General features: G+C 37.3%; 1 protein-coding gene across 3 annotated transcripts in view; it reads right to left on the reverse strand.

Moving 5' to 3' along the window:
* Positions 1-27,753, reverse strand: part of LSAMP (limbic system associated membrane protein) — a 679,473-nt gene that overhangs the window by 233,746 nt on the left and 417,974 nt on the right. For all 3 annotated transcript variants that reach the window (XM_090276849.1, XM_090276839.1, XM_090276855.1), the window contains exon 3: positions 24,679-24,804. In XM_090276849.1, the coding sequence (XP_090132975.1) occupies positions 24,679-24,804 (126 nt within the window). The remainder of the gene's footprint in view (positions 1-24,678; positions 24,805-27,753) is intronic.

Here is a 27,753-nt window from a genome sequence, read left to right on the forward strand (position 1 = left end):
AGTAGAAGATGAAGAATGGTAGGAGATGGGGGTGATAAAGTAGAGTAGCTAAATCACACAGCGCCACAATAATCCCTGAATCTTATTCCAAGAGACTCCAAACATCACTGAAGAGTTGTAATTGGGGTTAGGGGATTGATATGATCTGATTTATGTTTTTAGAGGGGCACTGTTGACTGGCTGGGAATATGGGAAGTAGAAAAAGGAAGCTGGGGCTACTGAAGTAGTTCAGCAAAAAGATGATGGGAGTGAAATAGTAGTTAGCAGTAAAGATGGTGAAAAGCCCTTGGATTCAGAAAGTGTATGGAAAGAAGCCTTGACAGGACTTTGGGTGATCAGTAGACCAGACTTGGAGGAACAACGTTCATGATGCTTGCTATTCAAAATGGGATCTATGGACCAGCTACATGGTCTTAGCTTGCGAGAGTAGATGTACCATTCCATGGCCCTACCCCAGACATGAGAAACAGAATCTCTGTGTTAATAATATTCCCTAGGTCATTGCTATGTATGTAAAAGTTTGATAAATCAGCTCTAAGCTAGCTTCTCATTTTATTTACATATAAAAACAAGATATGTTTTAAGAGAAAGAGTGGTCTTTCCAAGGTCACAGAGAGATTCAGGGGCAATCCCAACTGGAAACCCAGTTCTCCTGTCTCCCTGCCTGATTCCAGGTCCTCTCCAGCAGCCTGCTTAGTAGAATATGTATCTCATATTAGTGTCCTTCCTCAGCCAGAAATTGAAAGTTGTCTCTTAATTCTCACAGGACAAAGAAAAGTAACCCTTCACAAAATAAAAGATTGAAATCCCTCCAGGGAAGAACGAAAAGACCTATGGTATCAACTTAAAGCAAAAAGGCATTTAAAAACCAATTACCAAGCTGTGTCACTGCTGTTCACAGGGCTGGCATCTTTTCCCTGCTAAGAGAGCTAACACCGCAAATATAAAACAAATCCCTTGGAAAGTAATGCCAGCATCGGGTGTAGGCAATGCTGATGAGGCTTTGAGATCAGCCTCTGCTCAGAGAACTGTGCAGCTGCATATTCAGTGACAAGAATATTCCAGACCACAAGCAGCAGGATTTGTAACTTGAACCATGTTTTCTTTTCCCTTCATGTAAAGAGAGATTTTGGAAAACTGAGTATCAGTCTGTGTTCTCCTTGTCTTTATCATCCTGTTCTCTGGCTAGCCCACACTTGCCTTGCTGCTGTCTCATCCCGCTGGGAAAGGGACCATTTGTCAAATTCTCTTCTGCTCAAAACCTAAAGCACAAAATAGCTGCTGTCCTTTTTGGCAGCTTCTGCAGAGCTAATATGCTGCGCTTATCCCAATATGTGGGCCCCATCATATCATAAATTAGAGAGCCTGCTTTGGAGGATGAGCTGGAGGGGAAAGTGGGATAAGAAAAGTGATTCAAATCCTCCAGTCTGCCTTTCTTTTTTTTTTTTTCCCAGTCTGCCTTTCACTTGACAAGAAACTGATCTCTATCTCTAAGCCTCAGAAGTGTGAGGGCAGCCCTGCCTCCTTCAAGTCTGGGAGTGATTTGGTGAACACTTCTGCCAAGGAGGGTTTTCTGGTTTCCTGGAGTCAGTGGGTTTATAAAGGGCAGATAAACCAACTGCTGTATGTAGGAGCACATTGGCTGGGGCCAGGGGGATGGCCACAAGCTCACCATAGAAAGACAAAGCGGAGTGCCTTTTTAGAACTGAATGTGAAACTGCTCCTCTCTACAGGGGACTGGCCCCTGAAGCACACAGCTTCTGTCATGGCACAGCTGTCATCTGCCATTAGCAGGTTCCTGAAAGGGACATGTAGTAATTCCCCAGAAACCAAAGCTGGGCAGTGATGCAGGGGTGTGTGCGTGTGTGCACACATGTGTGCATGCGTGTGTGTGTGTGTGTGTGTGTGTGTGTGTTCTAGGAAGACATCAACAAAGGAGAAACATTTACACAGCAGAAAGGGAAGAGAGCAGGAACTGAGCCAGATTTTTCATTTTGTTATTAGGGACTTTGGGTAAGTCATTTTACGCCTCTAGTCTTCATTTTTTTTCTCTACCAATGGAGAAGAGCAGCGACCTATGATTTATAGACTCCTTATTAAGTGCCTGGCCCCATGCTAGAGCACATTGTAGATACCACCTCACTTAATGTTCATAATAACCTGATGAGACAGTAACTGTACTTACCATTATTTTTGCAAGCAAAGAAACTGAGGTTTACAGAGGTTAAGTAAATTCCCTCCACAGCCCCCAGATGGGGATGATAGGGCCAGGATACACCCCAAGCTGTGTGGTCGGGAGTCATCATGCATCAGCATTGTGCCTTATTAAATATAATGCTCCTCATCTTGTGACTGGGTGGTCAACTGAGCACAGGTGGGAAGCACACTGTACGTTGAGTGTTGTACCAATGTGTGCTACTGTTATTTAAATAATTCAACATTAACTTATTTATTCATGCTGCAAAAAAGGTCCTATTCTACAAAGTATAGTCAGATATGACATGGAGAAGGGGAGTGAGACAAGTAGCTATGGGCTCTTCCCTGAAGTAACTTCCATTTTATCAAGTGCTAGGAAGAAAAGTAATGTATCCATAGAGTAGGTTCAAGACACCAGAAATCAAGGACACCCCACATGTTCACCAAATGAGGCTAAAACCAAACCATTGCTTACCTAATATCTGTTCTAGCAGAGGTTACTGACAGTGAGGTCTACTATCAGCATTTTATGCATAGTACTTAATAGTAGCCACAAGATCTCCTTTTATTTCTCATTCTATCACTCTCTAGGAAATTTTAAGGCAAACACTTGAAATGAGTAAATTTTAATTCTGGAACAGTTAGATAATATCCCCAAAATTTTAGTTTAACAAGCATAATCTAGGTATTATATCATAGTAAATGATGGAAATGTTGCTACTAGTGGGTGTTTCTGTATTCCAATGGTCCAATAATAATTGATATTTAATTATGCCAAAGCCGTGCAAGTTTCTGAACTACGAGAGAGAGAGAGAGAGAGAGAGAGAGAGAGAGAGAGAGAGAGAGAGAGAGAGAGTTTCCTTTGGTGTATTTTTGCTTTAGATTTCATTATAATACAATTCTTTGAATATTAGTCATCAGTAACAAATTATGTGATTTTACACAGACCTGTATTCAGTATCTTTTGCCCCCCTCCCCCTAAAAGAAATACCCAAGTCAATTTTATATAACTTAGTATCTTACTGTGAACAACTCTAAGAGGTCACTGCTTGCATTCATTTCCTATTATGACTGTAACAAATTGCCATAAACCTAGTGGCTTATGATGATAAGCCACTTGCAGTTCTGGGTTGAGAAGTTCCAGATGGGTCTCATGGGGCTTAAAATCAGTGTCTGCAGAGTTGTGTCCCTTCTGGAGGTTTAAGAGGAGAATGTGTTTCCATGCCTTGTTCAGCTTTTAATTTTTTTTCATTTACTGATTTTAGAGAGAGACAAGAAGAGGGTGGAGACAGAGACACACGGAGAGAGAGAGACAAACACACAGAAAGAAAAAGAGACATCGATTTTGTTGTTACACTTGTTTACACATTCATTCGTTGATTCTTGTGTGTTCCCTGACTAGGTGTTGAACTTCAGCCTTGGTACATTGGGATAATGCTCTAACAAACTGTACTATCCAGCCAGGGCCCTTGTTCAGGTTTTAGAAGCTGCCTGTAGTCCTTGGCTTATGGCCCCTTCTCTATCTTCATGTCATACCCCCTTAACAATAACTCATTTATCACAATCTTCTCTGTCTTTTTTCTTTGGCTTAAAATTTTTGGAAGCAATAACCTCTTTGCATATATGATGGGTCATGTGGTCTTGAAATGAAAATTACTGAAGTTCATAATATTTAAGGAAGCAAGTTCATAGGGATCATCCACTAATATTTGACCATGGGATCAAATTCAGCAACAACGGGGCAAAGCTGGCAACTGCCCACTGCACCATGTGTGGCCCACTGGCACTTACAACCCAAAGATGAGAGTTGCTTAGACTTTTGTTCCTTAAAACTTTGACTTAAAGATTAAAACAACATGGAGTTGGAACTTAAAAGAAAGAAAGAAAATGATGGAGAATATTTTCCTGGTGCTAGTGAAGAAACACAAGAGGATATTAGGAAGGCAAAATGAGGAGGCAGAAAGCCAGGCTGAAAGAAACTTTGGATGCCACCTGACAGGCCTTTTGAATGTGCAGATTTGGCTGCCTGCCCAGCAGCACCATGTACCTACATCCCTCTGTGCCTTAAAAGAGGAACAGAAAAGAATCCCTTGGAGAAAAAACATCTCAGTGCACCCAAAGAATAAGGTTATGGGAGACACTGGCCAAGGGGCAGTGGAGGTTATAGCTGTGTGGACAAAATGTTCAGACAGGAAGAAAGTCCACATAGGTTGAGCCAGACTTGTCTTCTGTTTTTCAGCTATGGACAAATGTCCTGTCCACTAACTTTTTGCCTTACACTCACATTGGTTGCTTGCCTCTGAATTGTGTTGGATATTTCTTTTTTTATCTCAAATTTGAGTGTTTCATAAGCCTTGTCATTTGCAAAACCATTAGGTTTTAAATAGGGCACCTGACAGATCTATTTTAAGCAACATTTGCAGGAACATGATCCATCATTCAAGCTCAGACAAGACACAGAAAAGCTTCCCTATAGCTAAGCACTGGGGTGAAGAAAAGATGAAACTGTATCATTGTTGGATGTGACTTATTTTGTTTTGTGTTTGTTTTTTCTTTCTTCTTTTTGTATAGTGATGGTCACTTGTGGACTGGTGCTTTGCACATGGACACCTTGTTTTCATTAGAAACTTTAATGGAACAACAGTAATAACAACTATATTTACTAAGACCTTAACAGCTCAGGTACTGTGGGAAGAGCCTCATGAACATTATCTCTTTAATTCCCACAACAATCATGAGAAATTCATATAATCCCCCCATTTTTTTAGGTCATTATATGGCTAAAGAAAGTCGTTTTGCCATAGTCATAGTTAGGAAATCATATCTAAAACTGAAACCCAAGTTAGCTACTTCCTAATTTTATCCTCTCAGCAACAACACTTATTTGCTTTATGTTTTTTTTTCTGAAAAGATATTTGTCTTCATAGGTAAACTCGGAAAACTGTGAAGTGTATAAATTTCTTCTCAGATTACTTAATAGATAATAAAGGCAAGATCTAATTACATTTGATTTGACTATGGCCATACTTGGAGCTTCCCAAGTCTGCCTTTCAAAAGTCATTTGGGCTTGTTTCACTCAAATTTTATTACTCTCTATATATTTTTTCTCTGCAAAACAGATTGTAGCATGTTAACTAGTGGCCCCCCAAAAAGATATGTACAAGTCCTAACCCCCCCAGAAACAGTGGATATGACCTTATTTGGAAAAGGATCTCTGCAGAGACATTTAAGAACCTTGAAATGAGACCATTCTGGATTTAGGGTGGAACCTGAATCCAATGACTGGTGCTCTTATAAGATAAACAAAAGAGATTTGAGACACCCACACAGAGACATAGAAGAAAAGGCCATGTGAAGATACAAGCAGAGATTGGAGTCATGCAGTCACAAGCCAAGAAACAGCTGGAGTCACCAGGAGTTGGAAGAGGTGAGGAAGGATTCTGCCCTGGAGCCTGTGGGGGGAGGGGGTGCAGCCCTGCTGACACCTTGGTTTTAGACTTCCAGCCAAAATCAAAGAGGAAATAAATGTCTGTTGTTTTAAACCATCACGCTTGTGGTAATTTGCTGTGGCAGACTTAGAAAACTAATACAGCACATAGATGTATTTCGATGGTATAGATATCAAGAAAGTTTGACAAACATTACTAAAAGAAACTGTGATTTGTGACTATAACTGGGTCTCAGAAATGCAATTTTGTGCTTTAGCTTCTTACTAACAGAAACTCAGAAATCATAAAGTATTGAAATATTTCTTTTTAAAAATGTAAAATATCCAACAATATCAAATTCATACAAATAACACAAATGTGTTTATATTACATATGAATGTATGTATCATATGTAAGCAAATGTATATATAGTGTATTTACATGTATACATACAGATACATATAGTCTTCATATTACTTGTTATATGTTTGATTGGTTTCTTACAAAAGTCCAATAAGAAGAAAAATTCATACAGAAACCCTATTAATATCTGGTAGGTTTTTCTATCCCTGATTAAAGCCAGGATTGCCCCTGGGCAATGTCTCAGGCCTAGTTCTTAATTCCCAAGTGATTGCTTATAGATCTCTGGGCTTGGGTTGGGAACGAATTTTGACAATTCATGGAATCATTCATGGATGATTGGCCAGTAGCTCTTATAAAAACTGGCAATTACAAATGCCAAATACCATCACTGGCATGGAGCAGGCACTCAGTCATTAACAACGGTAGTTGATACTAGTGAGGTTGTTACTAGTGATGGTAGTAGTAGTAATAACAGTAATAGTAATGGTACATGTGGTGAATAAAGACCTGAAGAATAATTTTTGTTTTCCAAATCTCATGAAACTCTTTCATATAAGATAGAAGTCCCAAAGAAAGGGAATCAGCTCCTTATTTTGATATCTCAGTGGAAACTAAGAATCGATTTGAACCCAGAAAGGCACCATCTTAAGAAACTGAGATCCTAACTGAATGTTCTGGATCTGCGAAAACTCTTAGCCTATCTCCATATGAAGACTCTATTTAGAATGAAGCAAGATGTGGTGCTTACAGGCTGGCCATGGTAGCGGCCTTTATATCTCCATGGCACCAATCACCCACCCTTATGCAACGTGATAGAATAAGGTTATGTGGTATTGCTGCTGCCCGACACTTCCTTGGCAGAACCACAAGAAACAGACATTTACATTCTTCAAGGTTTAGCAACATTGCATACTAGCCTCAGCAGAGGCTCTGCCACACTCTGACACCAGAGCTGAGTCAGCCTGCTGTGGAGACCTTAGAAAGCTTAAATGTCCCTGGGGAACTATCTCCTCTGAGCAACAATCAGTAACAGAACTTTCAAGGGTAGGAAGTTATAGGTACTCATACTATATAAGACAAATTATCCTTTCAGCCTAACCTGGGTATGCTATAGGAATAATGTAGTAAAGGAATGGGACATACTTTGGGTCTCCTGCTGGAGAAGTTACATGGGGTTTCCTCTATTGACAGGACATTCAGACTCAGGGAGGGGAGCAAGTAGTAGAGTGGTAATGCTCTTCCCAGTTGGTCTGTGGACTGTAGCTGCATATCTTGACTTTAAAAGAAGATTTAACTGCAGGATATAACCAATCATAAAGAAATGTGAGGAAAGAGCCACTGCAGGGCTGTAACTGGGAACTCAGAAGACAGATGAGCTGGGAGTCCAGGGTGCAAGCATCATGAGAGCAGCTAGTATATGCTATGGACAGAGTTGTGCTCCTCTCCCCTCCAAATTCCTATGTTCAAGTCCTAACTCCCAGTGTGTTGGTATCTGGAGATAGGCCTTTGGGAGGTAATTAGGTTTAGATTAGGTCATGAGGGACCCTGGCTGGTTTGGCTCAGTGGATTGAGCGTCGGCCTGCGAGCTAAGTGTCGCTGGTTCGATCTTCCAGTCAGGGCACATCAGAGAAGGAAAACTCTGACTCCAAAAAACCTCCGCTGCCTTGCGGCATACCTCTTCAGGGGAAAGGCTAAGGGAGTAAACCCCGACAGAAAATCCGGAGCCGGAGTCCCTAAGGCGGTTTGACGTTGTAGTCAACACCGGCAACTCCTGCGGCGCACCTGAAGCCAAGCTGTATTGACTCCGTCTTTCCCTTGGATCCTTCAGCTGTGAAGAGAGGGGGGTCTGCTGCATGGGCAACAGCTGGCCCTCCATATCACCCTGCCCAGGCTCTGTAGCTTCAGCTCCACTGGAGAGGACACTCCAGCGTCATCGCAAGATGTCGATTCAACACGGGAGGAGACAGATACCGTGTCACTCCCGAGTTGGACTGCACAGCCATTCTCGGCAGTGCAGATAGACTCTTAAGAAGCTACACCATCGTCTCTCGAGACGGACGGCTGTCGACGACGACGAGATCATGAGGATCTGGCCCTCATGGTGGGATTAGTGCTTTATAAGAAGAAACCCCAGAGAGTTTGCTTGCTCTCCCTCTGTGTGCACACAGAGAAGAGGTCTGGTGAGCACACAGTGAGCTACTGGCCTTCTACAAGCCAGGATGAAAGCTCTCACCAGAACCTGATCATGCTACACCCTTATAATGGACTTCTAGCATCCAGAATTGTGGGAAAATAAACATCTTCTGTTTAAGACCCCAGTCTATATGGGCTTATAGTCCAGCCAGCATAGTTACCACAACCAACTGCTTTGCTAAAATATAAAAGATTTCTACATCTTCTTTCTTCAAGGAAAAAGGGAATCTGTTTGCCTTTTCCCAGATGGCTCCTAAACTAAGCTGACCAATTTTCAGAGTTATTCAAAGAATTGCCCACTTTTGGGTTCACAGCAAGTGACCATAATCTATGGGCAGCCAAGTCCTCAATATCATGTGTTACATTTGGAATAACTTTTGTTTTAAGGTAAAATTCTGGAATTCATATTTTGTTGCAATTTTGTTTGCCATGGCTTTATTTATTTGGTGGGTGCGGGGGTGTAGGAATTTTTCAAAATGCAAAACGTCTTCTGGATTGCCCTATGAAGACTAACTTTCAGTAACTATATTCCCATCTGCATTTCAAATCCCTCATTCCCTGAGCTGGATCTGTCTTTCCACAGCCAGAATAGCATAAAGCCTCACTGATCAGGCCAAAAAGAAAAAACAAACAAACAAACAAACAAACAAAAACAATTTAAAAAAGACTGATGTCACGTAGAGACTGACATTTCAGTTTTTATTACTAGAGTACCATGAAGTATTAGATCTGATTTGCATTGATATTTGCAAACTGAATTATTATTAAACATTTTTTTTCTTTCCTTCATCAGATTTTGACACGTTAGTCAATAGGAGATAAATTTAACAATCATGTGACTTTACAGAGCCTTCAGGGCTTTTTAATTGTTGACCAACTGGAGGAAAATACCCAATTTGATTCATAAAATGAAGGTAGGTGATAACGCATAAAAGAAATGGCAAGGAAGTTTTTGTGAAGGCGTATGATTCTCACCAATGTTTAAGTGACCTAGGGAAATTTAATTGGCACGTCTTCTGTGGACAGTATGACCCAATTTGAGTTACCTATTGAGGTTTCTCTGTTTTATTAGAATTAATTGCAGCCTTGATCTCCTGGGAGACTTGAAAATAAATATGTCTAGAGAAGGATACGGATTTCAGAAATGTTTGTACATTTGAAGTAATATGTTAGTCCCAAATATTATTAGACTATAGATAGAAAAAGACAAAGTGGAAATTTCTGTGAAGTTGTTACTTCTAGATCTCCTCATCTGAAGTGACAGAAAGTCTAACCACAGAAATATGATAGTGCATTTATATATCAGATAGCTTTAAACATGTGACACACACACACCCCAGGTCATCAAAAAGTTCCCTATTGATTTATTATTACACAGAAAGAACCTCAAGTCCTCCTATACTCATGCTTGGTGAAAATAGTGCACAATCCTCCCTCAAAAAAGATGTGTTTTCTTTACTGCAGGGGTTCTCTAAATTTAATGTGCATTGGAATTACCTTAAGGGCTTATTAAAGTACAAATCTTTCAGCCTAGAGTTTCTGATTCATGTAAGTCTGATGTGGGGTCCAATCACTTGCATTTCTAACAAGTTCATAAGTGATGGCTGGTTTGGGGACCACAATCTGAGAACCACTGCTTTGTTACTTATTTTGGTCAAATGGAGTGTTTTATAGTCTTGCAGTCAGTCCTTTCTACTATCAAACCAAATTGACTACTGTAATTTAAATCTATATTTTGCATTGTAGAGTCTAATATAATAGCAATGACAAACAGCACCTGAATAATGCTTTATCATTAATAAATCATTTGTATACACATTATCTCACTTAAGAGAAGATAGGAATCCTGGTAGGTAAGCAAGTATTATATTCATATCTTACATATGGAAAGTTGAGAGCTTAAATGACTTCCCCAAAACACCAAAGAAAGTAAATGATGGAGAACAGACTCGAACCCAGGCTGCCTGACTCTAAATTTTGTATTCTTTCTACCAAGTCACTCTTCCTGTTAATCCCTTACATTTATAGAGAACTGCATGCTTTTCAAACTACTTTCATATTCATGATCTTATTTGACCTCTCAAAGCAGCAGTGTGAGATAGGAAAGGCACATACAATTGTCTACATTTGGAGATAAAACCCTTATAAAAGATGATGAGAAAAGTAGCTACTGTCATTCAGATGTATTTCTTCACACACTAGGCTAAATTATCCTGAAATATTTAACAGCAGTATCTTATGTAGTAGCTAAAGTATTAGATGCTTTCCTTTCCAAGCAATATTCAATGGCATAGTGTTTTAACTCTACCCCATCACATTTTTTTTTCTTCTTTTTTCTTGGTAGGAATGCGTTTGGAAGGAAGAGAGGTGGGGATGATAACATTTAGGGTTATTATTGGAAGAAAAGTGGGAAAAGTTTTTATACTTCAAATAATTAGAAAAACAGTTTTCTCTGCATGCAAAGTCTCTTCACCTCTAGTCCAGCACTTTTCAAAGTTTAAAGTGCATACAAATAATTCTGGGGATCTTGATACAATACAGATTCTGATTCAGTGGGTACAGAGCGAGCTCAATATTCTGCATGTCTACAAAATTCCAAACTGATGCCAGTTCTGTTGATCATGGTCCAACCATGAAAGGCAAGGGTCAATCTTACTTCTTAGAACTATAATTATTTGCATTATTTTCTAAACCAGCTCTGAATCTTTAGGTTGTAACAGAGAAATTAAAACATAAAATAAGAACTGTAATAATATTTGTTGAACACTGTGTACATGGGGACTTACCTACATGTTCTCTGAGGTAGACTGTTTATACATCCCAGTATCTTCCAACATACTTTGATATCGAGATCCAGAATGATGTTTTAAATGTCATCCATGGACTCATAGCACCAATATTACCTGTGTGCTTACTAGAAAGGCAGAATTTCAGGACCCACCCCAGACCCAGTGAATCAAAATTCGCATTTTAACAAGATTCCCCAGATGACTTTCCAGCACAATAAAGCTGAAAATCACTCCTTTACAAAGCTTTTGGCCCTCCTGTGCTTACATAGTCACCATTCTGCTCACCTGGCTGGTCATCTGTCTCACTGGGAGGTTTTCCTCCTACAGAATCCTAGAATTCACCAAAAGGGATGACTTAAGTATGGGGTGAGCCAGGAAATCTGCATTTTTAAAAATCTTTTACCTCTAGGTAATTCTGACAATTGGCCCAATTTGATTATCTAATAGTGGAGAAGACAATTGTGCCATAGGAGGCTATATCCAGGTGGAATGGTTTATAGTGAATCACAGCAGGTATTAAAAAACTTATGGTTTTGTGATGGAGGTTTCGTTTTTGAAAAGGAGGCTCCTTGACTCAACCTGTGAACTATTCTCTACTACCAAAGCCAGGGTTGCCTGAACTTCTGGCAGGTACACCGAACCCCACTCCCTCCCAATGATAGCACTAGTTCATTGGAGTAATAATGCTGAAAGCTTTGTTGTCACACATTAACAAAACAAGAATTCCCAGATACAGAAATCTGCAGTAAACATTTCATGGACTGTCTTAGTGAAAGAAAATATCCTCTGTATTTGAGATGTGTATTATGCAATAAAGCAAAATTATAGTTTATGAAGATTCTGTTCTTGAAGTCTAAACTGTAAGCAAGTTCTAACAGTCTGACGTTTATTTAGAATATGTTATGCATTTATTCATTCAATAAATATTTAGTATTTACTCTTTTCTAGGCATTATAATGGAACTAAGGACATGTAGGTGCCTGCTTTCATGAGGGAAATAGTAAAAATGTAAACAATTACTGAGTGTGATAACTGCTGAGAAGAACAGTTGCTGATAATAAAAGAATGTTAAAGAGAATATCAGAGGACCTGAGACAAGAATGTAAGGATTTCAGAGCATTCTCTGTAGTCTAGTGGATGATGCGAATCAGATAGAAGTGAATCAGCACATCAGTACAACACAAGGAGAACAGGATCTGAACAGAACCTAGACAGGGAACTGTATTGAAATTTTCAAAACTTTCTCAGCAAGAACTTAAACTATTAGTTGAATAGCCTTAGTTCTATAATTCTATTTTATCATTTGAAGTTTGCTCTCCATTCAAGCTTTAAGTACTTATCAATATGTATTTAGTTTATATTTGATCATTTTAATTCCCAACAATATTATTTTTAATAAAGCCCTTGATTGAACAACTCGATTGATTGATTGACTGGGCAATTATATATATGATTAGGGTATAGTTTCTGCATTTTTATAGAGCTTACAATATATAGATTGCACATAATTAAAATAAAATTTTATTAGTTCTATGATATGGTTTCCTGGAGGAAGTGTCAACTTAAAGGTCTAGCAAGAGAAGGTTATACTGACAAAATGATGACACAGAAGGGATAAGAAATCATATTTCAAGAAGAAAACCAGGACATGTAAAGGCTCAAAAACAAATGGACAAGGCATATTTTTGAAATATAATTACTGTACTCTATCCATCACATAAAGTTGAATGGTTAAGCGTTTAGGAATAGGAAAATAAGTTGAATGAAGGGCTTTAATGCTCAGTAGTTGGAAGTTTATCCCAAAAACATTGCTTGGAAAGTTGGGAAATTTAACAGAAAAAGCTACTTAACCATTTCCTATTTCGAAATAGTATTTTTGTAGTAGGGGGAAATATCTAGTAGCAAACAATCAATTGAATCACTGTTGAAATACAGATGAGAGAAATGTCGGTTTACCTACATTGTGACAATGACAATGTTGGGAAAGAAGAATGAATTGGCAGCTAGTAAGGAGGTAGAATCAAGGCAATGTGTCAAATGAATCATTTCTGGAGAAAAGGAAGAAAAGAGACCAGTCTCACTCTCAATTTTCTAGCTTAGACCATTTTTATCTTCTTTTCTGAGCATCTCTTACTTAGAACTTATCATCTGGCCCCTTTGCTTCCAACTACCCTCAGTTAATGCCTTGATTCATGGGAGCTAGGTATGCCCTTCTTACTAATAAACTAAGTGAGACCTACTCTGACATCTTGTGATGGTTCCTAGAATGGACCAAGCTGATATCTGTACTTAAGGTTTCCAAGTTAACTGCAGATGGCCCATAAGAATTAGATAACCTATCCAGACTTTTATTATTATTTTTGCATACATGAGCCATATCAATTAGGTTGTGAGTTCTGTCTCCTCTTTTACAGTATTCTATTTGGCTTCCAAGTAAATCAGCTTGCACTTATTTTAATGAATTGCATTGTGTTAACATCTGCCCATTTCAAAGTTCACAATCACTTTGACCTTTTTAATATGCTTCTCCAAAAAACTATATTTACTGCTTTATTTTTGTGTTCTTTTTATTGTGTAGCCTCACTGTTACTGTTCAATGGCTCAATCATAAATACTGCAGGTCATTATTTAGTGTCAGAGTAAAATCATTGCCTGAAAATCCAAATTTGTAGATGATGATGATGATGATGATGATGATAATCAGTGCAATTCACACCTATAGATTCTGCATATCTACAGTTAATAGATATTTGCTATTACATAGACAGACTCAGTACAAACTGTCCCTTGAAAGAAGGATAGACACATAAATGAGCTCTCCTGGAAAATCTCTTCCTAACAAGACATTGTTGTCATGCCCCTTTGAAAAAGGAACACTTCAAATGGGTATGTTGAGATGTGACACAATATAATATATAAAATATTAAACCTTTTCTTGATAAGAACATTAGAAAAATCTCCCTGGTTTTTGTGTTCAAATGGATCTAGACCAGAATAAAGATGGCACTGAGGTTCTTCTTCATCAAGTTACTGTTATTCCTCCAAATTATCATTATAGGAAGCTGATATATAGATAAATATAATTAAAATAAATGATAAAATAAGAATGTCAATAATACATAGTGCTGTACTGAGGACTTTGCTTACATATTTTTCTTTAATTCTCATAATTTTTGAAAAGAGATCCTATTTTTATACCTATTTTAAATATGAGAACATACATATAATTTCGAATAATGACAAAAATATTTGAAGTGGTGATGCTGAGAGATGTGGACTCCTATGTTATGCTAGATAATGTACAAAGTTTGTGATTAAGCTATTCTCCCTCCCCCATCCAAGCTTCCAAACGTTCTAGAGCATTCAAATCCAAGCTAGTCTTTCAAGGACACATCTAGGGTGATTATTTCCTCTTCAGAAAGTGTATTCTGAGAATTTGATGAGAGATGTTGTTAGGGTAAGCATGAAGTCCAACATTCATCAGAATGGCAAGTGCATCTGGTTATGGAGATCCTTCCATGGCTTGAAGGTTGACAGTGCTAGTTCTTGTGAGTCTTGTCCAGGATTTTTAAGGTTTGGATGCCAGTAATTCTGTGGTTAAACTTTGTAGTCCTCATTTTGTAAGTTACCCATTTGTTTTAATGATAAGGTTACAGAAAGGAATTTGTGTTGACTTAATCAGGCTATTTTTTTTATTTAAAAAATTTAAAAAAGAAACATTTTTTATTGCTATTCTGCTACAGTTGTCCCAATTTTTCCCACACTGCCCTCTTCTGCTCATCCCACCCCCTATTCCCACAGTTAATTCACACACTTGTCCATGTAAATGGGTCATGGATATTCAGACATGTTCTTTGTCTAGTCCCTTCCCCTTCTTTCCACCATTATCCCTCTCCTCCCACCCATGTGGTCACTGTCAGTCTGTTCATTGTTTCCATGCCTCTGCTTCTATTTTGCTTGTCTGCTTGCTTTGTTCATTCGGTTCTCTTATAGGTGAGATCATATGGTATTGGTCTTTCACTGACTGGCTTACTTCACTTAGCATAATATTCTCCAGTTTCATCCATGCTGTTGCAAAAGGCAGGAGTTCCTTCTTTCTTTCTGCTGTGTAGTATTCCTTTATGTAAATGTACCACAGTTTTTTTATCCACTCATTTAATGATGAGCACTTAGGCTGTTTCTAGCACTTGGCTGTTATAAATAGTGTTGCTATAAACATTGGGGTGCATAAGTTCTTTTGAATTTGTGATCTGGGGTTCTTAGGGGTATATTCTCAGCAGCAGAATCACAGGATCAAATGAAATATCAGAAAGAGAAACTAGAAAAATAAAGTACCCAGGAATAAATTTAATTAGGCTATTTTGAAATCATCTATGTGAAAAAAGAATATGTTTCTGACCTAAATATAATATATTCATATACACAAATAACTGTCTACATGTCTGCTATACTTAGAGGGTATATATTGGTATATAAAGCATTGTATATTTAAAACCAGTATATAAGTAAGGTACTGAAAAATTACATAGCAAGATTTTTATTTATCTATATTTCTGTTCTTTGAGGGGAAAAAAAGGAATATTGAACAGTGGAAAAATAAAAAAATGTGCTATAAAAAAGATTTAAACATTAGCAAAGGTAGCATGACTAACCATTAACATCATGGTTTCACATAAAGATGCTCCTTGGATTCTTAAATGCATTATTATATATGCCTATTTTCTTGGCCAGGTTTGTTCATTCCTGAGTTCTCAGTATAAGTTTCCCTCAGGGAACTGAGGCCTTGCAGATTGTACTATATGGCCCTAGTTTATGCTTTTATAGAATGCTATAATTTCCCTTTATACTACATAAATCCAATTAAGTGGTTATTCATGCAATTATTAGTTTAATGTTCTGCTTTCCTGTTGAACTATAAGCTCCATTTGTGTAGGCACCATGTCTATCTTGCTCTTTATTTTATCCTTTTACATGTGAGCATTCTATAAATATTTATTGCCCAAAGAACAAATTATGAGATGGAGATCAAGGTTAATTTGAATATAATTCTACATTGGTGGTTGACATATTTTAAAACAACATACAAGTAAGACAATAAAAAGAAACAGCAAATCTTTTCCTGCTGTTTGTAAAAAGAAATTGAATATTAAAAACAAAAAAATGCAAGAAATAAATGAAAGCAATGGATAGAACAGGTTGAACCATTATTCTCATTTAAATTGTTATTATATAATCAAGAAACTTTACCTGCGAAGTGCTCAGGTTTGATTCCTCCACACCCATATACTACCAGGATTGACTCAGAGAACCTTCTGGAAGGTCTATGCAGGAAAAAACTCAGAGAAAGCATTTCCTAAAACTTAAACTGTAGATCATATATTCTCTGTGTGAATTGTGAAGTCATACTAATTCTATAATGCTAACTAAAAAGAGCAGATGATAACATGATAAATCCTATAACATGTACTTCTGCAATTCAATTTAAATAAATATTTTATTTTAACATTATATATATCTCCTTAGACCATGAGATCAGAGTCTATAAAATTAGAAGATATATGTGGTTATAACATTAGTGGAGTTTAAGAGTACCATCAGGCAAGGATTCAAACTTGGAAATAAATTAAAAGGAAATGCTTAACCAAGTGTTTAAAACTCAACATCCAATGAGAAATGGGATTTCAGACTCTCCAGAGTCCTCCTGGCTCCTCCTAGGACAGTGTTTTCCCACCTACCCCATCAAAAACAAAATATTTCTTGAGATTTCCATACTTTGTAGCAATGTCAAGTCTAGCTTCTGGCTTGGACAACAGAATTATATGGTATGGATTAAGTTGTCCTTAGCCTAATGGGCTAAACTAATCAGTGTGTTTTGTTTTTGTTTTTTTTTTCCAGGTACAAAAAGCTACTAAGGTTGTAAAAACATGTATGGAAATAAAATGCATAAAAGCTTTCTGTAACCCGGAGCAATTTGACACCATGTGAGGCACACTTGAGAAAGGGACTTACTCCGGATTGTGAGAAGAAAGATTTAGAAACAAAGTGAAATGAAGATGGGAGTAGCACAGCTCACAGAAGGGAGATCAAACACTCCACAGAAAATGCATGTTATGGTGCAATTGCCCTCTGGGAGTTACTGGATTATGAAAGTCTAACTTAATTAATGGAGAAAATAGGTCACATTTAACAACCACATATATGACACATCATTTTGACTATACAGAAAATTTGAAGAGGAGAGAAAAATTAAAACATCAGAAATACAGGAAAGACAGTCACAGAATGCATCAGTTTCTTCTCCATCTAAATCAAAAATATGTCTTGATTTCATATATATGCAAGGTTTACCATTCTTCTAATTTCCCTCTTTAAAAACATTTTGCAGTATACTTGAAAAGAAATTTCAGGTGTCCAAAGAAAGAGAAACAAAATGACCCAACATAAAATTAAAAACAAACAAACTAAATTAAGAGGTAATACATATTTATCTCATAAAAATAAAGCTTGCACTGTCTTCCCTTTCTCTCCCTATGTCATCATACGACAGGTAATCAGGTACTTGTGAACCCTGCATGGACTCTTCCCCCATTAAGGGCTCCATGTCCCTGTGGGTTCGAGCTAATTACAGGTACATTTCCTCTGCAAGACAGTTACACCCTGTACTGTTGAAGGCACAATTAATAATTGAACAAAGCTAGCTGATTTTTTTTTCTCACATGGCCATGGGTTGCAGGTAGCTTTGCTGCCACACAGGGAACACAGCTTTTGCATTACAGGCTAAAAAGGATCATATCATTTTCAAATTTTGGGAAAAAAAAAAAAAAGAAAGTAACCCACAAAAACAAAAAGTGACAATAAAAAAAAATCCTAGTTTTCTTTATAGGACAGTAAAGGCAAATTCTCTCTCCAGTCAGAAGGAATATGATTGTGATCAGATAGATGGTTATTTAGGTCAGATGTGAAAGAGATGAAAGAGTGGGCTTGGAAATTAATACCCATTGTAAAGGACAATTGAAGTTTGTCCTTGAGTCTGTGAATGCAGCAGGGAACTAGTTTTGCATGTGCCAGGATAGAATTTGTCCCAGTGAGAGGACCTAGATAGAAGATTATAGAAGAATAAAGTTCTTTCCCTTAAGATGTCCTTAGAAACTTAATGGATGATATCTCCAAAGACCTATGTGAGGTCAAAGATGAGTGCAGAAAACCTTTGTCTTCTGCTCCAAGCCATAGTCTTGAGCAGTGGTCTGTAAATCACACTGTAAAAGGCCAGACAGAAAACATTTTAGGCTTTGGGGTCTAAGCCACCTTTGTTGCAAGCATTCAACTCTGTTATTTTAGAGCAAAAGCAGTCATAGACAATATATAAATGAATGAGCTTGGCTGTGTTTCAATAAAAACTTATTTATGGGCACTGAAATTTGAATGTCATATATTTTTTGCATGACAGAAATAGAATTCTTCTTCTGATTTTTCCTCAACCATTTAAAAACCATTCTTAGCCTGCAGGCTGTCCAAAAGTGGAGCAGGCTGACTTTGGTCCAGGAACTGTAGTTTGCTGACCCCTGGTCTAACTGTTGGGAAACTCTGTGAAGACACCTGTTTTTCCAGTTGATTTTGAGGGTTCTCTAAATGTATGTAAATGCTGCCTTTAGTGCGGAAGATCTGACAAGATCTTTGGCCTTTTTTGACTTGCAACATCATGGATAACCAGATTATTCAGGGTTCACATTACATGTTCACTAGCATTAGAAAGTTTACTAGAGTTAGCTCTGAAGATCTTAACTACTAGACCAGGGCTGGGAAGGCCTTGAAACTCTGGCTCTAATTATTTTTATAAAATCAAGGAGTAAAAAATATATATTTTTAAGTTCAGGTCATCAGTAGGATTTTTGTTAGAGAAAAAAAGTATTTACTAAGCAATAGTGCACCAAAATAAATAAAGTATTTTTATTAATGCAGTTCATTCCTTGATTATAAATTGAATATAATCCATCTTCCTTCCATCCTTCTTCACTTCTTTACATATTTTCTCAGAAAAATTAAGATTATAAATAGCATATTTCATATACAATTTAAATTAATTATAGAAGGTGAGATGATATAAAAAATAATGGTAAGAAAACAAGAGACTTCTGGCCAAGATGGAGGCGTAGACAGACATGGTGCACCTCCCTCCACAACTAAGAAGAAATACAACTACCTCAAAACTAGAGACAACCAGAAGTTCCAGAAAATCAAGCTGCATGGAAGTCCAACAAACAAAGATATAAAGAAGAAATACTCATCCAGACAGGTAGGAGGGGCAGAGCCCAGGCAAAGAGGACGTGGTGTGGTTGCTGCGCTGGCAGCGGCAGTGGCAGGCCAGAGGAAACTGCAGTCATATGTTTTAAAAGTGGGAAGGGACACATGGGGAGTGTTCCCAGCTCCTGACGAGACCATGCAGCAGGGAAAATCAGCACCAGGGAAAATCAAGCCTCATTGCTTCTGACTGTGCAAACCAGTGGAGGTTGGAGTGCAGGAAGAAACTGCCAATCTCTTAGCAGAGTCCTCTTGTTTAAAGGGCCCCCACAGTCCTAGAATCACTGCAGACCCACTTACTCTGGGAACACAGTCTGGGCGATAGCTAGAGAGGCGCCAGTCCCACACAAAAGTGGGAGAAGTGCCTGGAAAAGGGGAAAGTGCTAAGCAAGTGGCATTGTTCCCTCTCTGACCTCTCCCCCACATACAGTGCCACGAAGTGGTGAAACTGGTCACCCTCTACTGACGCATATGTAAGACTCCATTCCTTACAATGTAACAGGAGCGACAGCTGTACCTGGGATGCGGAGGCAAACAAACACTGGAGCCTGTCAAGATGAGGAAACAGAGAAGTATGGCCCAAAAGGGGGAATGAATCAAGGGTACAGTGGGAGAACTAAGCGATGAGGAGATAACCAATATAACAGATGCAGAATTCCAAACACTGGTGATAGAAATGCTCACAGGCCTAACAGATATGCTTGAGTATGGCAAGTGCATAAGGGAAGAAGTGATGGCTATGCTAAGTGAAATGAAGGAAAATCCACACAAAACCAATGGTGAAGGGAAGGAAACTGAAATTCAAATCAATGATTTGGAATATAAGGAAGAAAAAAAGAGTCAACCAGTACAGAATAAGGAAACAAGAAATGAAAAAAACGAAGAGAGCCTTAGGAACCTCTGGGACAACTTTAAACATGCCGCCATCCGAATCACAGGGGTGTCAGAAGGAGAAGAGGAAGAGCAAGAAACTGAAAGCTTATGTGAGAAAATAATGAAGGAAAACTCTGCAAATTTGGTGAAGGAAATAGACATACAAGTCCAGGAAGCACAGAGAGTCCCAAACAAGCTAGACGCAAAGAGGACCACACCAAGACACATCATAATTAAATTCTAAAGGTTCAAGATAAAGAGAGAACCTTAAAAGCAGGAAGAGAAAAGCAGAGAGTTACCTGCAAAGGGGTGCCTATAAGACTATCAGCTGATTTCTCAAAAGAAACTTTGCAGGCAAGAAGGGACTGGCAAGAAGTATTCAATGTGTTGAAAAGCAAGGACCCACAACCAAGACTACTCTATCCATCCCACCTATCATTTAGAACAGAAGAGCAGATAAAGTGCTTCCCAGACAAGGTAAAGCTAAAAGAGTTCATTATCACGAAGCCATTATTATATGAAATGTTAAAGAGACTTACTTAAGAAAAAGAAGATCAAAACTATGAACACTAAAATGACAAAAATCCCACAACTATCAACAACTAAATCTAAAAAATAAAAACAAAATCCAACTAAGCAAACCAGAATAGGAACAGAATCATAGGTATGGGGATCATTTGGAAGGTTATTAGCTGGGAGGGTGAAGGGGGAGAAATGGGGAAATGGTGCAGGGATTAAGAAGCATAAATGATTGGTACAAAATAGACATGGGGAAGTTAAGAATAGTATAGGAAAGGGTGAAGCCAAAGAACTTATATGAATGGCCTGGACATAAACTAAGGGAGTGGGATTGCTGGAGGAAGGGGTGTACTGGGCAGAGAGGAGCAAAGGGGAAAAAAATTGGGACTACTGTAGCAACATAATCAATAAAATATACTTGAAAAAAGAAAAGATTTGAAGCCATAAAATCTCTGAATTTTGCTTAAAATCCCTATTGTTAACATGTAATTTATATATGACTTCCCATATTTCTCTACAGATGGGCCACAAATTTGGCTTTACATTTGGTAACATTCAATACAACGAAGGACTCATGATCATTTATAAAAACTCAGTGGGTTCATTTAGAAGATAAACAAACCATTACTTAGAAAAAGGACAACAGAAATAATGAAAAGAAAGAGGAATTTTCTCAAACGGTCCTTGAAAAGGAAACTAGGCAATAAAATTAACAACCTCTCAAAACCATTACAATAAATGCAATGATTTTAGAGGAGACCTTTTATAACATCTTTAAAGGCAGGCCAATGGCTTTTATACCAAATTGTCATTCATTGAAAGCAATTCTTATTGGGACAAGGGTAAGTGGGGGGATATTGGGAGATGAAATATTTTCATCCAAGTTGAATGTGCTCTGGTGGTTTGATTTGATCCAGAGAAAAGGTGTATGATATCCAAAGCTTCACACATGAGGTTACAGTAGTCCCTCTATACTGCGGTTCACTTATTGCAGCCTCACTGTATTGCAGGATTAAAAAAAAATTATATTTAATTATTTATCATGGATTTTTCACTATATCATGGGATTTTGCGGTACTGTATACGTATATTGTTAAAGTTATGTAGGTTTAAGAGTGTAGAATATATTTAAGAATATAAGTAGTGTTTATAAAAGTGTGGAAAAGGTTTATAAGGGAGTGGAAAAGGTTAATAAGGGACTGGGAATGGTTTATAAGTGTGTGGGAAGGGTTTATAAAGCCTTAAAATATATGTAAATACTAAAATAAATGTAAGGTTCCTACTTCGTGGATTTTCACCTATTCCGGGGTGGGGGGGTGGGGGGGCGTGGTGGTCTAGAACGTAATACCTGCAATAAGTGAGGGAATACTGTATTTTCCTTGTGTATTTTTCCCCGTGTGAGGTATAAAATAGGTTTGAGAGGAAATGAGCTTGATCTCCCAAATAAGTACCTCATTTATTGTTTTTAATTATTATAAGTAAATCACAAGTTGCATGCATTAACAGCAAGGATGGGTATTGAGTAACATTTTCTCAAGAAAGTAGAAGCTAACAAAAAAAGTGGAACCACTGGCATGGAAACATAGAACAGACAGAAAGTGAATAGAGGGGAGACAGAGGGGGATAAAGGTGGAAAGAAGGGAAAGGGATTAGACAAAGAACATGTATGAATTACCCACAGACATGGACAACAGTGTGGGAATTGACTATGGAAGTGCAGTTTGGAATGAGTGAAGGAGGACAAAGGGGGAAAAATGGGGAAAATTGTAATCGGGAAAAATTGGGAAAATTGTAATCAAATAACAATAAAACATGATTTAATTAAAAAAGTGTATGAGAGTCACCAATTAAACAAGAACATTAGTATTTTTCCTGTTAAATAAGCAAGATTCCGCTTGAGTGTATTAGTTACCCAACCAGGTCCACCCTAACATAAAATGATTTAATGGGAAGAGTTCAGAATTGAAAGTCAAGATGATAGTCTGTTTTTATCATAGTTTAGTTGTGTGTTGTTAATTATTACCTACCATTTTTATATTTGTTTTCTCATTTGTAAGATACAGTGACTGAGCTCTATGTGATCTATGAATTATATTTTGAAGTCCCATATAGTGTTGAAATGACTTTAAACTTCTTATTAAATCATGACTGTGTATTAATAATATTAACTTAATATTTATTAAATATTAAGATAAAATTATACTACTTGATCAGACTTCTGGCCAAGATGGTAGCCTCCTTGTAAAACCATAAGAAGGATTACAACTACCTCAAAACAAAAAACAACCAGAATAAACTACAACTATTTATCAACTATATCTAGAAAATAAAAACAAAAACAAAAACAAACTAGGCAAACAACCAGAACAGGAACAGAATCATAGGTATGGGGATACTTTGGAGGGTTATCAGCTGGGGAGGGGAAGTGGGAGAATGGGGGAAATGATGCAGGGATAAAGAAGCATAACTGGTAGCTACAAAATAGACAGAATAGTATAGGAAATGCAGAAGCCAAGGAACTTACACCCATAACCCATGCACATGAACTAAGTAGGGGGGATTGCTGGAGGTAAGGAGAGTACTCAGTGGAGGGGAGCAAATGGAAATAAAAATATTGGGACAACTGTGTTAGCATAATCAATAACATATACTTAAAACATACTTCTTGGTATTATAATTTTTTATACTAAAACAAATGTGTGTATCACTTTAGAGAACATTATAAAGACAAAACTCACTACTAGTCTTGAATCTTGTTCTGTAGACATCTATTTTTACCTACTGTTTATTACATTAATAGTATACTGATAATTCCATTAGTGCACTAATATCTTAAGTTTGTTTTTACACTATAAAAATAAAATGTATAAATAAGCCTCTAATAAGAATAGCTGCTTAAATAAATGAGTTTTCATAGATTGGTCCAAATGTCTCTTGATAAATTAATTTGATGGCTAACAAAATAGAGGCCAATATTCTCAAACCACAATATACAGAATTTTTTTTAAAGATACTATAACCAAATACCTCCCTGTCCTTTTAGAAGTATCTCAGGATACCTTCTATTGCATGTCTAGCTTTGCACAACAAATTTCATGGGGTTCATTCCAAAATGAAAAGTTGTTGTAAATTAAATCTCTAGATACTTTCTTATACAAAGAAACCAGAAGAGAATAGCAGCTATAAATCAGTTAAAAGTTGGGGGCTATCTGCTAAAAGAAATGACATTTTATAAGTCTAATTGACCATACCTCCTGTTTCTAGAAAAATTAAACAGCAGGCTCCATTCTACAGGCATGTATTTTCAAATGCATGGCTTTACATATAAGAAAATATAATTTGTAGAATAGAGGAATATGTACACAGTTAATCTTTAATAATTTGGTAAAATATTTAAATGAAGTTTGAAAAGCACCAGGGCCTGAGAACCCAGTTATGGTGATGGTGGTGGGAAAGAGGAGGGGAGAAAGCAGAAGATATTCCTGGAAAAAGTTTTTCTGACTTATACTGAGTTAGCATCAATAGGTGGGGGCCAATAATGAACTCATGCAGTTTATTCCATGCCCAGTGCCCGTCCACTAAGCCAGATGCCAAGCACAGGACATTATAAGTCACAATTTTGTATTGTTCCTAAAAAATTTCTTCACAAGGTGCTGCATGTTAGGGAACAATAGTTCAAAGCAAGTCCAAATAAAAAACACACAAAGTATGTAAATTTAATCCATACAAAACATTGCTCCAAAATATTTAAGCACCAAACTGGCATATATTGTAGACATAATATGAAGTTATTTAAGGCATTAAATGCTTCTACATTCATTCCCTTGGGAAAGTGTCCTATTGGAAATAAAATTATGTTTTATGTACATAACACGGTTGTAGGCTTTATAGAGAAGACCAGGAAGGACCCTAAATAACTTCTATGTCACCATTCTATTCATGTTTTAATAACAAGATGCATGCTTGTCTTTCAGACCTTAAATAGTGTGTGGCATTTTGAAGACTGGAGGGTTACTTACCAGTTGGTGTAAGGTGTCTCCAAGTGATTACAGGTTCAGGACGGCCATTGGCCATGCAGACCAGGGTCACGTTGCTGCCCTCATTCACAGTGACATCTGAGGAAATGTTGGAGATCTTTGGTGGAACTGTAAGGGGAAAAGCAAATTGAATGTGTGACTATGTCAGTAAAAACAGGCTTGCAGCACTGGTCCATGCAACTGGAAGTGGCAAATTTGAGCTAAGTACTCTTATAACTTAAAACCTCTGAATTTTGGGGTTAAGAAGCCGGGTTGCTTTAGGCCCTCCTTAGAGACTTAGTGCACAGATAAAAAGCATAAGTGTTACTATAAGGTGAGGCTCTTCCCACTATGAACAAGTACAAGTACAGAGTAGTATAATGAAAATGTGTAAGCTCTTTTCTGATTAGAATGACTTTTTTTTTTTTTTTTTGATATTAGAGATCATGGACATTTATATATATAAGAATAAATTTTTCTTATTACTGTTACCTACAAGTATTTTCTTATATATATAAAATGAATATAATTTAATCTCTCATTCAAATGTCAGGAAAAAAGTGTTATTTAGCATAAGATTGCATAGTTGTGTTATTAAGAAGTAGTAAAATCTGGTTACTTAGAATCTAGCCACATGAAGAAACCACCAGTTAATCACTAGAATAGAGAGTCTCTAAACATCATCCTGGTGTGTGGCAGGCCAGATAATGCACCTCAGGGCTTAAAAATTGAATAAATAAGGCCTACATCACAAATAGGTAGACATTACAAAAAAATACTGTTTGTAGTATCATCGCCTCTACTGCTAACAACTTAATAACAACTAATTTTAATTATTTACTATCATGAGACCCTATATATAGTGCTTTGCGAATATTATCTAAATAATTCCTTTTAATAAGGAAATAATACCCTATGAAGATTTTATTTATAGGTGGGAAACTGAGGTATAGAGGAGGTTAGGTGAGAAGCAGAAAATTGATTTGATTCTAGGCAGACTCCAGGGTCCATGCTCTTAAGTACTACTTAAATGAAACTTCATCTTCACGAGCGAGGCTACCAGATGGCTGAAAATGATGAAAATTACTTTTTGGTGATGTGAGAAATGAGTCCCCAAGGGCTAGCTGTACTGCCTGCCGTCTGACTTCATTCATTAGTGTTCAGGGCGGCCACACCAGATCTCACATTGGTAGGCTCAAGTGGAAAGTGAATTACTCACACGTTTCATCACAGAGGTTATGCACTGATTACAAATAGCAGAGTTTATGGTTTGACTGTGATTTTCCTTTTTATACTCTTAGTTGCTTATGCTGTCCCTGAGAAAGTATGTGTCGAGGAGAGGGAGAGGACAAGAGAGCATGAAGGAGTTCAAGAATCTTGCTTTTTCTCACTCTTCCTGCCCATTAGGAGCTCTGTGTGATGACCAGCGGTGGATTTAATGGCAGGTCCACCTGGCGCACACCCTGGGCTCTGACTTCTGAAGTCCCCGCGAAACCCCAACTTTACATTTTTTTGTAATGACACCAAGTTTGGTTTCATTACTATGCTGCATAAAATATGGTTAACAAGTATTTTTATTTTCCCTGTCTCTTTTTTTTAAGGGGCCCAATATTTTCTTCTGTGCCCAGGGCCTCAACCGACCTTAATCTGTCTCTGGAGATGACCAATAAAACAGAAATATTTTCTGCTTGTAGAGATAGCTGTCTGACTAATACATGTATAATCCCCACAGATCCCTGATAGGAGACATTAATGGTACTTGGGCAACTGACCAGATCAGAGTGTCTCAAGGAGGAAATGGGAAGAGATCTCTAATTATCTTAAGGCTCCTCTCAAAATGACATCTTATATGGCCTCTGGGTGGAAACCAGGGATTCCAAATCAAATCCAATGACAGAAATAGAATGTAGTTGATTCCTGTTACTTAGTAATTTCTATTTATAGATTTTCTATTCCCTCTTTTATCTATTAGGGTTAAGGGTTGTTTTCTTATATTCATACACTGACTTGCAATATATTCTTCCAGACTTTTATAATGAGGACGTGAAAAGTTATACCCATTTTATACAAAAGAACAGGAGGCACAGAGAGGAATAATAGCTTGACAAGGGTGATCACATCAAGAATTAAAGATGGGCTTAAAACTCAGAACTCCTGAATGTCCAACTGTTCTGTTGTTTAATATTTGCAATTTCTAATTCCCAGCTGAGTAAGCCAAGTTTCTGAAAATCTCCAAACACTACAATAAAATACCAATCTATGATGAAAAAATATTTAGTCATCCCAGGTGTCTTTCTCAGCAATCTAAAACCTATAACAGGAATCTATATAGTAATTATAAGAGCTCACCTTAGTCAAGTTGTAGTTAATTCTGAATAGCAAGGGACACAGCATAGAGGAAATAAAAATGTGTTCTGATATATTTTTTTAAAAAGTGGGGTTATATCTCTAATATAAAAAGGTTCAAACTTACAAAACAGAAAAATCTCCAGTGGTTGAGCTCTCACAGAGTTATTATCTATGATGCAATTTACTCATATAATCCCTCTTTTATGAGAATAATATATACTAAGTACTTTAATTTTACATGGCATGCAAAGAGTCACATACTCAGTGGTACATAGATAAGTAGTGAAAAAACTAGGAATAAATACTGTCATAATTAACCGCAGCCTATGTTTTGGCCACCAAACAATATTCTTTCTTCTAATTAAGAACAATATACTCCAGTCTGGGATCTCAGATACTGAGCAATAACCAAAAGTGTCTTTTGTTGAGTAGTTAGAAACCTAATCATGTTGACATTGTATCACATCTTCCTCTGGCTCACTATCAATAGGTTTCACTCCATTATTTAACTGCCTACTTTATGGTACTTTGTATAAGCTTCTTCCCATAAATATTTATAAATAATGTAGTTCTTTTACTTTAGGAAAAAATCCTTCTGCAAATCTCATGTTGCCCTTTTACTAATTTTCAACCTCTCTCTTTCTAAATTTCTTGAAAGAATTGCTCCTTACTACATCTCATCTCCCATTCACACTTCAACCTTCGATGCGATCTGGAGTCCCTCACTAA

The sequence above is a fragment of the Furipterus horrens genome, unplaced genomic scaffold (genome assembly GCF_987537825.1).
Source record: "Furipterus horrens unplaced genomic scaffold, mFurHor1.1.pri manual_scaffold_1, whole genome shotgun sequence".
Taxonomy (NCBI): domain Eukaryota; kingdom Metazoa; phylum Chordata; class Mammalia; order Chiroptera; family Furipteridae; genus Furipterus; species Furipterus horrens.